An 11969-nucleotide genomic window follows, 5' to 3' on the forward strand; every position below is an offset into this window, starting at 1 on the left:
TGTTATTACTGAATACTGACATAAATGCAATGAATTTTCATCAAAAAAGAAACCCAAACAAAAAAACTGGCAACTTGGGCACAAGTCTTGTTTATATTAATATTGCCAAATGCGAAATATACGAGAATCTTAATATGTCCTTGCTGACATTTAGAGAGCCGTATCTATGCTCGTGATCGAGATGTTTTCATTTTTTCTGGTTGACACATGACATATCCAAGCTAAAGCAGAAGGTAATTAAAATAAGTATTCGTTTTGGATGGAAAATATAATTTTCGGTGAAGGCAACATGGGAAGTAACTAGTGAGTGGTGAGTCTCGTGACCATTCCTATAAAACAATTAGGATAGATAACTTTGGTAACAATCCACTTAAAATAGTCTTTTATAGTGTCCACCAAAATGCTTCTTAGCTTCTTCTGTCCCTCTTTATCACGTGATACAAAATGTTGATGCATTGTTTATGACGTGATCGATGATGATGCATGATTCAAAAATGTTCTTCTGTATATCATGTTATACGGGGAAGTATCAAGATACCATTTTGGAAATTTTGAACACATATACATGGTTCTTGAAGATTTTTGAAAATTGTTGTTACTAATACACTATTTATTTATTTAAAGACATTTTATACCAACAAGTTTCGGACACGTTTCCATAATACTATAACTAGTGAACTACAAATAGTCAACTTACTGAATATCGCAATGTCAATATACAGTTGTCAAATACTCTTATATAATAGAAATTAATTTCGACCATGCACAAGCATATAACTAGTTAACTACAGGTAATCAATTGGTTGTAATTAATCCAGAGAAGCTTCATATACAAGTTCCTTGATCCTTACAGAAAGAAAGGGAAAAAGGTTCTATTATAAAACTGAAGTCAACTATGTACTGTATATGATTTCAAATTTTAAGTATTGTTAACTTGCTCCAGTGACTGGTTTGTATGAACAATCAATCATATGATATGAATGAGTTTTGCATGCTATATATGATTAGAATTATTATGGTTATTAATTCATGATATCGTTTTAAACAGCTATACAGTATATTGGTATAGTGGTATGTAACTATCCGATAATTTTTATTAACGGAGCTTGCTTTCGACCTGAAATAGATGTGTATCATCAGTACTTGACAGAATAAGATATATCATAGCAACTTTCCAGATATTTTTCTTGGTTACATTACCGTTAATTTTTTTTAAATATTCATTTATATTTTGTCAAAATAAAGATAAATACCTCATTAAAACGACCATAAGAAATGATAGGATGATATAATTTTACATAAATACTCAAATCAAACTATTTTTGATAAATGGATACGACGATCTCACAACAGTTTAACTATTGCGTGACGAAAGTCTTGAATCAAGAAGATAAATAGTCAAATCGAACTATTTTCTCAAATCAAAATACTAGTTGGTAATAAGATACATATGCGTATAGACTTGAAAACGATGATGAGTGTAACACTCGATGCAATTGTGTCTTGATGTTTCATTTTCTTATTTTTAGGTGGTATTAAATCCAATCCATTTTTTTAATTTGTTTTGCTTAGACAGTAAGCCATCACTTTCCAAGGTCGGTCTCAATAGTGTAATCTTCATGCAGGACGTGGGCTCCTTTGCGTCTATATGTCTGATGTAAATATATATAGCCATATATATATATATTGTTATCTAGCTACTCATGAAATTAATTTAAGTTTGGTAGAAATTTCAAATATTCTCCATGTGGTTTCTGATTTGGATATTCAGTACATAAACAAGCAACGAGTTAATTGACTCGAATAAATAAAATATGTTTGCCGTAAAAAAATAATATTTATTATTGTCGTCAGGACTTAAACAAATAATAACAAGAGATTATTTTAGCAAAGTAACAATATGATTTAAGTCAGTCAAACGCCACCAACTAAACTAAGGCGCCGTCAACAAACAGAAGGATCTAAGACCATGTACATCAAGAGATTATAAGAGGTTCATGGGCTGGGTTTCACAGAATTTTAATCCAAAAAGAAAATGAGAAATGGGTTATTTTAAGTGAACCGGGCCGCTGGAGTGATCCCGTGTGAAGCGAGTTCACTACACGTGTCGCGACGGTATTGGCTTGACCTTTTTCAGATGTCGACGCGGAAAATGAAGGCCTCGCGTGTTTCTCCTCATTTCCTCTTCTCTTCCAAAAGCTAGGGTTTTCTAGGTCAGAGGCGATTTTTGTAGCGACTACGATCGAGAGGTCGTTTTTCCATCAAATCGACGAGGGAGAGTGTTCTGATCGACTTCACCGGCCTTTGTAATCCTCTCTCTTCTCAGTCTATTTTTTTGTTAGGGTTGAAAAGCGTCGATACGAATTCGAATTGGGGGTTTCTCCTCCAATAGAGTCTGGAAGAGAAATCGATTAGGGGTTTGTTGGTTAGGGTTCTAAATCGAGTCTAAATCGAGTCTGAGAGAATTCTATTAGCTGAAATCGATTAGAGGGTTTATTTGTTTAATAGAGTCGGCCTGCATAAAGTTGGGTTTTTTTAGGGTTTAATAGAGCCGATATGAATTTGAAAAGGGGGTTTCTTTGTTAGGATTCGTTTGTTCTAATAGAGTCAAGATATCTGTTTGGGTTATAAGAATTTTTCATTAGTTTGTTCTAATCAATTCGTTTTGTTATGCAGATGGATCCCTCAGAAGAACGTAAACATTCAAAACAACAAAAGGAGTACTGTGACATGTTAGGCTTCGTGGAGGATTCACAGTACGGTATTCCAATACGGTGTGCTTGCGGTGGGAGAATCATTGACGAGGTACGGGGGAAGGAAGACTACGACAGTCATCCTGGAAAGAGGTTCTTCACGTGCATAAACTATGAAGTTAGTATATTTTCCTTAATCTCTGTCTTAAAAATTTATGAAACTCGAACTGTCTCTAATATTTTGTTTTCTGTTGTCAACAAGGATAATGGGTTGCACTATAGTCATCCTTGGGTGGTTGGTGTCCAGGAGGAGATGGAAAGGCTGAGGAAGCGTCTGGAAGAGGCTGAGGAGGTTATCAAGGGGGTGCCGAGTCTCAATTACCAGATTGAGAGCCTGGAGGTAAATACCATATTGAGAGCCTGGAGCTTGCTTTATTTCTGTTACCAGATTGAGAGCCTGGAGCTTGCTTTATTTCTGTCTTAATATGTATGTCCTCTATTAATATTAATGAGTAACACTGTGTTCTTGTTGTTTCCATGTCCAGGAACAGGTTCGAAGCCTCACAGTCCAGGTCGGTACCCTAGAGAAGATGTGCTTCGACTGAAATAGAGAGGTAAATGTTCTAACCCATCTCTAGCTGTGATGTAGACTGTAATGTGTTTGCGTGAATTGATAACTAGAACTAGAAGAATTGATAACTAGAACTAGAAGTATTTATTAGTAAGACTAGGCTTGATAACTAGAACTAGAACTAGAAGTATTATTTAGGAAGCAAACTAAACTGTACTAGAAGTATTTATTAGTAAGACTAGCCTTGCTCAGAAAAGTAGAGTGAAATTAAATCTGTGTTTAAGTAGGTGATAGTATTAAGTTGTTGATTTGATGTGTATTTAGTTATCTGTGTGGAGTAGTTGTTCTCTATTAGGTTTTATATTCAATGCTTGGCTGGTTGAATTTAATATCGCTGATGTACCTGCGTGAAAACAAGCTTAAATAGAGAACCAAAACCCCATTATCTTTAAAAATATACCTAAACCATAACTAAAACATAAACCAAAACCATGGAACCCTTTTCCACACAAACTTCCGGTTTCATTTCCCTACTAGCTTCGCAGAGCAGTCCATTCCCTGACTGCGACCCTCCAGAAGCAGTAGCTTACTCTCCTGGGTTAGTGAAACCGGCTTCTAAGAGGAAGTGGACAACTAAAGAGGACCTTGTGCTCATCAGTGGTTGGCTGAACACGAGCAAGGACCCTATTGTCAGTAATGAGCAGAAGATCACCTCCTTTTGGAGGAGAATAGAGGCGTACGTGAATTCTAGCCCTCTGCTCACTGGCAGCGCTCCAAGAGAGTGGGGTCAGTGTAAGCAGAGGTGGGGAAGGGTCAACGAGCAAGTGTGCAAGTTTGTAGGAAGCTACGACGCGGCTTTGAAGCACCAATCAAGTGGTCAAAATGATGATGATGTGATGAAGGCTGCCCATGAGATTTTCTTCAATGATTACCAAGCGAAATTCACCATGGAACACTGTTGGAGGGAACTGAGACATGATCAGAAGTGGAAGTCAGTTTTGAAGTCAAGAGATGGCGGGAAGGAGAAAACGAAGGAAGCTGAACAGGTAATGGCTGAGGAAGAGGTTAGACCAGCTGGTGTTAAGGCTGCTAAAGCAGCCAAACGCAAGAGGCACGGGAAAGAAGCTGCATTCGATCAAATAAAGACCATCCTGGCTGAGAGAAAAAAGATCTCCCAGCACAAAATCCTACAACTTGTACTAGCCAAGATTGAGACTGATCTAACCCCTAACGAAATAACCCTCAAACAGAAACTCATATCTGAACTCCTTGATTGATTTGGTTAACTTGCTTGATCTAATCTCTGTGTTTTCATTATTTATTTGCCTCAATAGGTGTAGTCATTAACTTATGTTGTCACGTTATTGTTGTGCAGGTTGCTTTGTCAGGAGTTGCAAGATCACGGGTTGGTGTCTGTTGCTGTCTCACGGGTTGGTGTCTGTTTCTGTCTCTCGGATGCTTTATGTCTATCGGATGCAGTGTAGTATTTTGTTGGTTTCTACACTGATGTTGCTTTGTTTCACGGGTTGTACTTTGTTTCTACAATGCTTTTTCATGTCACGGGTTATGTAACAAACAAGCATATATAAATATGCTCTCTTGATGTATGCTTTTATAAATCAAAACTCTGCTTCTTCTCTTTATCTGAATGTTTTTTCCTTAGAATTTATAAAAGCATTTCTCTTTATCAACTCCACTCTCTATCTCCCTCATTTACCACTGCGTCGGACATCTTTGCCTCTACGTACATCACCAACAAGAACCAACCAAACAACCACCAAGAACCAAGAATCAAACGTAAGTTTTAAACAAAAACTTACACTTTTGTTAAACATACCTGTAATAATTATTCAAAGCTTAAAATATTCAATAGTTTGGATATTAAAAATTCATCCGATTATTCAAAGATTTCAAGTTAAAAATATGCAATAGTTTGGATATTAATAATTCTTCAAAGTTAAAAATATTCAATAGTTTGGATATTACAAAGAGTTCATCGATTTATTCATTTCACAGTTTGGATATTAATAATTCTTCAAAGTTAAAACTATTCAATAATTTTTAAAACTATTCAAAAAACAGGAACAATGTCAAGCAACTCAGATGATGAAGTATATGAAGTATTTGAAGAAATGGTCGACCAACAAATTGATGATTACATCGAGTCTGCTCTGACCAAACAGCCGAAGACACGAGTATATATCGAAAGAGATCGGGAAGTAGGACACATTCAACTTTGGCAGGACTATTTCAGTGAAAATCCTACATACACACACGACTTGTTTAGGCGACGTTTTCGAATGAACAAGTCATTGTTCCTTCGCATTGTCGAACGTCTAGGTAATGAAGTTCCATACTTTCAACAACGGAGAAATGGTCATGGAAGGAACGGCCTATCTACACTTCAAAAATGCACTTCAGCTATGAGAATGTTGGCTTACGGTCGTGCCGGAGATGCGAATGACGAGTATCTCCGACTTGGGGCAAGTACTGCAATTTTATGTTTGGAGAATTTCGCGGAAGCGATAATAAAAGTGTTTGGAGATGAGTATCAAAGAAAACCAACACCTGAAGATCTTCAAAGACTACTTGATTCTGGAGAGGCACAGGGGTTTCCGGGAATGATAGGCAGCATCGATTGTATGCATTGGGAGTGGAAAAACTGCCCAACGGCTTGGAAAGGTCAGTTCACACGTGGTTCGGGAAAACCGACAATTGTCCTAGAAGCCGTGGCATCACAAGATCTTTGGATATGACACTCATTTTTCGGATTACCAGGTACACTCAACGATATCAATGTTCTTGATCGGTCACCGGTTTTTGATGAAATTTTACAAGGTCGAGCTCCTAAAGTGAAGTTCAAGGTGAACAATCACACTTATCGTATGCCCTACTATCTTACCGACGGGATTTATCCTAATTGGGCAACATTTATCCAATCCATCCCGCTTCCTCAAGGTCCTAAAGCAGTGGCTTTTGCAAAACATCAAGAATCGACCAGAAAAGATGTGGAACGGGCATTTGGAGTCTTGCAATCGAGGTTTGCAATTGTTAAAAACCCTGCTCTTAAATGGGACAAAGAAAAGATAGGAAAGGTAATGAGAGCCTGTGTCATATTGCACAATATGATAGTAGAGGATGAAAGACAAGGATACATTCTAGCTAATACATCTGAGTTCGAGTCAGGAGAATCTAGCCGAAGTTCGAAGGTGACAAGGAGAGAAAGTGTGAATGTTGATATGCTTAACATTCGCAATCAGCTTCGGGATTCACAAATTCATGAGCGTCTCAAAGCTGATTTAGTTGAAAATGTATGGACAAAATTTGATGATCGTAGTGACTAATCTTTTGTATGTTCTTGAATTTCCAATGTATTGAATAAAACCTTTAAAGAAATAATTAAAAATATTTACTAAGTTTATGAATTCTCAATGTATTGAATTACAACTTCTTTAAAAAAAACAAATTTTTAATTTTTTTCAAAATTTGTTTTTTTCCCAAAAATATATTATTTTATTCGTATGAACCCGAACTTGAGGTTCATTGATGCATAACCATATATGAGAGAGTTCAACACTGTTCACTGACCCCACCATTAAATATATTAAAAAATCCAATGAACCCCAAAGGGGGGTTCATTGATGTACATGCTCTAAAGCGCCGAACAAATCGGGGGAAGACGACAAAATTAGCCAGCGAGTGCCACGTCGCTCCTCCGTCTCTCCCGCCGACGATCCTGACGGCGTTACGGTGACGGATTAATTTTATACGCTTACTTATTTCATCAGTGGCCCAATAGTTAGCCCAAATTACCTTCACGCCACCCACGAACAACTCAATACAGCTGGAAATGGGCCCATGTGAACCCCTCCATGCAAACTCATCGCTTGCTCTGTTTCGATTCGTCCATCATTTATTACTATTTTTTCAAATAAATAAATATATTCATATTTTGTGTTTTCATAATATTATGATAAACTATTTTTATCTGCACAAAAGTGGATATTTTCTACGGTTACCCTACATTTTTAGTATTTTATGTAATCTTTATATCATTATTTTCCTAACCAAACAGAAGTAGGGTTTTCTATCATTCTAATTATTTTCATTAAAAATATAATTAATTTTAAGTAATAATTGTGATTGTCTTTCTCGCAATGATTAATCGAAATTTAAACATGCAACAAGGTCTTAATTTTTATTTTATTTAAAATTTTATTAAATGTATGCAAGATTCATGAATCATGATTCATTTGTGCTTCAACAACAAAATAAACAAACCTAAACAAATTTACCAAATAATGAAAAAACATTATTTGTTTTATTGTACCGCCGTATTCATAAATAAAAAATTTGACCAATGAAAATTAAGTGTAATTATTGATATAGTTATAAATTTATTAATAGATAACTTATTGGCCCCACTATTCTCATGTTGCTACATAAACGAGAACCAGCAAGAAGACGACCGACGACGACACATTTTTTTTCCACCCTCACCTCATGAATAATCAACTATTCGTTCTTCTTTAAATTACCAAAAATCATTTTCAAACTCGAACCAAGAAGAAGAAGCTAGAAGGATTCTTATGTGATGGATCCATGTCCCTTTGTACGACTCACAATAGATTCTCTTGCTCTCAGACTACCTGAGACAGCGACCAACAAGCAAGTCGGCGGCGAAGTACATCCCTCCGCGACGCCTTGTTACTGCAAACTCCGGATCAAACATTTCCCTTCGCAGAGAGCGCTTCTCCCTCTCTCCTCCATCTCCGACGCTTCCTCTCCGCCGGACTCCTCAACTTCGGCTCCGGGATTCCACCTAGACGCCGACGCGATCCGAAGAGTCTCCGGCAAGAAGATCTCACTCCGAGTCTCTGTCTACGCCGGCCGTACGGGACACACTTGCGGCGTCGCCTCGGGGAAGCTTCTTGGGAGAGTTGAAGTAGCTGTGGATCTCGCGGCCGCACTTTCAAGAACCGTCGCGTTCCATAACGGCTGGAAAAAACTAGGTGGAGATGGAGACAAACCGTCAGCTCGGTTACATTTATTGGTCCGTGCTGAACCGGATCCTCGGTTTGTGTTTCAGTTTGGAGGTGAACCGGAATGTAGTCCCGTGGTTTACCAGATTCAAGGGAATATTAAACAGCCTGTCTTCAGCTGCAAATTCAGTTCCGACCGTAACGGAAGATCTAGGTAATAATCTTTCACTTAAGTAACTAATCAATGCTCGAATATACTCCCTAGAATATGTTTCTAAAAAGTGTCACTTTACCTTTTTTTTTCCGTTACAAAAAAAAATGTCATTTAGAATTTCAATACTCCAACTTTCAGTTTAATATTAATTACAAATAGATTGGTTTTATAAATAATTGAATTTATCTTAAATACTATTGGTTGAATATCTTCAATTAATAAAAACTTAAATACATTTTAATTAATTTTTTAATATGTGTGAAAAATGTCAAAGTGACATTCTTTATGAAACCGAACGAATATCAAACTGTTGTCAAATAAAAAAAATATATCAAACTCATGCTTGAGAAATTTTCAAGAGTGTTTATTTTTAAGTTTTTGTCACAAAGATATACTTCAATGAAGAAAATGACCAAAATATGTTTTATTAAAAGCTAAAAATATGTATTTTTACTTTGTAATTAACTAATTTAGACTTAAAGTTTAGAGTTAACAGGTGAATTTTAGAAAAAAGTTGGATGAGAAAATTGCCCAACTCACTTCATGTCTTTAATTTTTCAGGTCTTTACCGTCGGGATTCACGTACAGTAGTAGAGGATGGATCACAAGAACATTGTCAGGTGACCAATGGGAGAAGAAACAAGCGAGGGAGAGAAAAGGTTGGATGATAACGATCCATGATTTGTCTGGATCTCCTGTAGCAGCTGCTTCGATGATCACTCCTTTCGTGGCGTCTCCAGGATCAGACCGTGTCTCTAGATCCAACCCAGGCGCGTGGCTCATCTTACGGCCACATGGGACTTGTGTCAGCAGCTGGAAACCTTGGGGACGGCTGGAGGCATGGCGTGAGAGAGGAGCCGTCGATGGATTGGGTTACAAGTTCGAGCTCGTGACGAATAACAGTACTAGCACCGGCGTTCCTATTGCTGAAGGTAATATTAATCTTTAATACCATGTACTACTGTATATATTTCTATCGCATAATACAATAATGTTGGTTATATTGGGTCAGGTTAGGTTAAGACCCATATCTGTCCCAGATTGTCCAATATCTATTTGGGTCGCTGTATACATACATATCAATATTTAAGAAGAAACTCAGATTAAACTTGGGCAATATCCAACTATTTGAACTCATTACTCAAAATATCTGAAGTTGACCAAGTGTTACTAGTTCAACCAAAAAACATCATCGATAAATTCTAACATAACAGAGTAATGCTTTTGACAACTAATACTACATGATATAGTTTTACACATAAAGAAATTACAGGTTTTGATCCAAAATCTCTTCCTAATCAAAAGAAAATTATCCAAAGTTATCTTAAAAGTATATATATTAGATACACATGTTTAATTACTATGTACATATAAATATTGAATATTGTTCAGTCCCAGTTACTAAAATTAGTCCATATACTATTAAGTATTAATATTTTGAATAACAGTTTTAAAATCTGAATTTACCCTTAACATGCACTATATGATTTGGTAACTACATATCACGGTATTGTGAGTCTTTAATATATCTAATACTAATGGATATGTTAATCGGACAGGGACAATGAGCACAAGGCAAGGAGGAAAGTTTATTATCGACAGAAGAGTGAGTGGACAAGGAGAGTCGCCGGCAAGATCATCTCCGGTGAAAGGGTTCGTGATGGGATCCAGCGTTGAAGGAGAAGGGAAAGTGAGCAAGCCTGTGGTGCACGTGGGAGCACAGCATGTGACTTGCATGGCAGACGCAGCTCTGTTTGTCGCTCTATCAGCTGCCGTTGACCTAAGCGTCGACGCGTGTCAGCTCTTCTCTCGTAAGCTCCGCAAGGAGCTTTGTCACGACGACCAAAGCTCCCTCTCATGAAGAAACCAGAAGACAATGACACATACACTTTGACTTAACAAAAACCGATCTATGATGCTTAATTTCGGTTTTTATTAATTTTCTTGATCAATTTGATATGTGGAAATTCAAAATTGAAAGAAAGATGTATAGACAACGATCTTTGTGTTGTCTGTATCATATTTATTTATTTATTTATTTATTTTGTGTCTCAGTTGTGTTGATTATTCATCAATTTCATTCTTTAATTATTATTATTTTAAAAATATTTGTGTCAGATATTATCTTCTTTTTTGTATAACGTTTTTTAACATCATCATATTTTATTAACCTGAAACAAAGTAGTCTTCATAACGGATAGAAACATCTATCTATACTATTATTTACGAAGTAAATTTTTGGAATCGAGCTCTCACGTTAAAAGTTAGAGCGGTTAATATCTATAATACCCTTAATGAATTTTCTAAATAATTAATTATATAATCAAAAACGAATTTTAATTAATAATATTAACTTTTTGGAAAATAAGATAATTCTTATATATTGTGTTGTTATCTTAAAACATATTTTTTAATTATAAAATTTAAAAATAAACTATAAAACAATTATAATAAATTCAGTGGTTAAAGTCAATGTTATCTTTAATAAATTTTAATTGATCTATACTATTATTTGCGAAGTAAATTTTTGGAATCGAACTCTCACGTTAAAAGTTAGAGCGGTTAATATCTATAATACCCTTAATGAATTTTATATATAATTAATTATATAACCAAAAACGAATTTTTATTAATAATATTAACTTTTTTAAAAATAAGATAAGTCTTATATATTGTGTTGTTATCTTAAAACATATTTTTCAATTATAAAATTTAAAAATAAACTATAAAACAATTATAATAAATTCAGTGGTTAAAGTCAATGTTATCTTTAATAATTTTTAATTAAACATATATATCTAATTAGATTTTTGTCATATATATATATATGTTTGATTTAATTTTTTTGAAAACATAAAAAATAAGTTATTATGATGATTTTTGAATTAATAAAAAATAAACTAATAAATATTTGTTAAACGATTAAGCCCGCATATGCGGGCAAGACACCTAGTAAAATACTAAAAAGGATGGTCAGATCAATTAGCACAAGGCTAGTTCTTACAAAAGTTTTTTTTATCCACTGACATTGCTAATCGAAATTGGATTAAAATCAACTATTTATAAAATTTATGTAAATTGGGTTAGCATCAAGAGTGATTTAACCGTAACAATATCGTAGAGCTCAAGGCCCAAACTTGGATCGGTCACTTTTAAACCTTCTCTGAAAAGTGAAGCTATGAAGGGTCAAGATCTTCGGTCATACTAATATATAAGCTTAGCAACTGTAAACGCAACTGCAAATACTGTTGTTTTTCCAATTTTCCCGATACAAATGCCAGTCCCCTTGTAGTTCTGAATACAAGGTGCTTGGCATTCTTGAAAACTGTATGGTTTGTTAAGCTTTAAGGTCACACTAAATGTTCTTGTATCAGTTCTATTTGAACTTGGCAAAGCCAAAAAAGCTAAAAACAAACAAAATTTAAAAAGAGCATAAAAGTATACTTAAGTGTATATATTTACATAAGCGTTCGAGCGTATATGCTATTTTAAAATAATTAGTTTTAAAG

The 11969-nt window shown here is 35.3% G+C and overlaps 2 protein-coding genes across 2 annotated transcripts; both read left to right on the top strand.

Moving 5' to 3' along the window:
• The first annotated feature begins 4313 nt into the window (after positions 1–4313).
• Positions 4314–6608, top strand: LOC106442537. The gene is made up of 4 exons (XM_048735370.1): positions 4314–4460; positions 4640–4694; positions 5347–5946; positions 6103–6608. The coding sequence occupies exons 1-4, from the start codon at positions 4314–4316 to the stop codon at positions 6606–6608; spliced, it is 1308 nt and encodes a 435-aa protein (XP_048591327.1).
• Positions 6609–7718: 1110 nt separating this feature from the next.
• BNAA01G07550D lies at positions 7719–10514 on the top strand. The gene is made up of 3 exons (XM_013837236.3): positions 7719–8460; positions 9022–9392; positions 10020–10514. Exons 1-3 carry the CDS (start codon positions 7859–7861, stop codon positions 10319–10321), a joined length of 1275 nt encoding a protein of 424 aa, XP_013692690.2. The 5' UTR covers positions 7719–7858; the 3' UTR covers positions 10322–10514.
• Positions 10515–11969: the final 1455 nt, after the last annotated feature.

The sequence above is a fragment of the Brassica napus genome, chromosome A1, assembly GCF_020379485.1.
Source record: "Brassica napus cultivar Da-Ae chromosome A1, Da-Ae, whole genome shotgun sequence".
Classification (NCBI taxonomy): Eukaryota; Viridiplantae; Streptophyta; class Magnoliopsida; order Brassicales; family Brassicaceae; genus Brassica; species Brassica napus.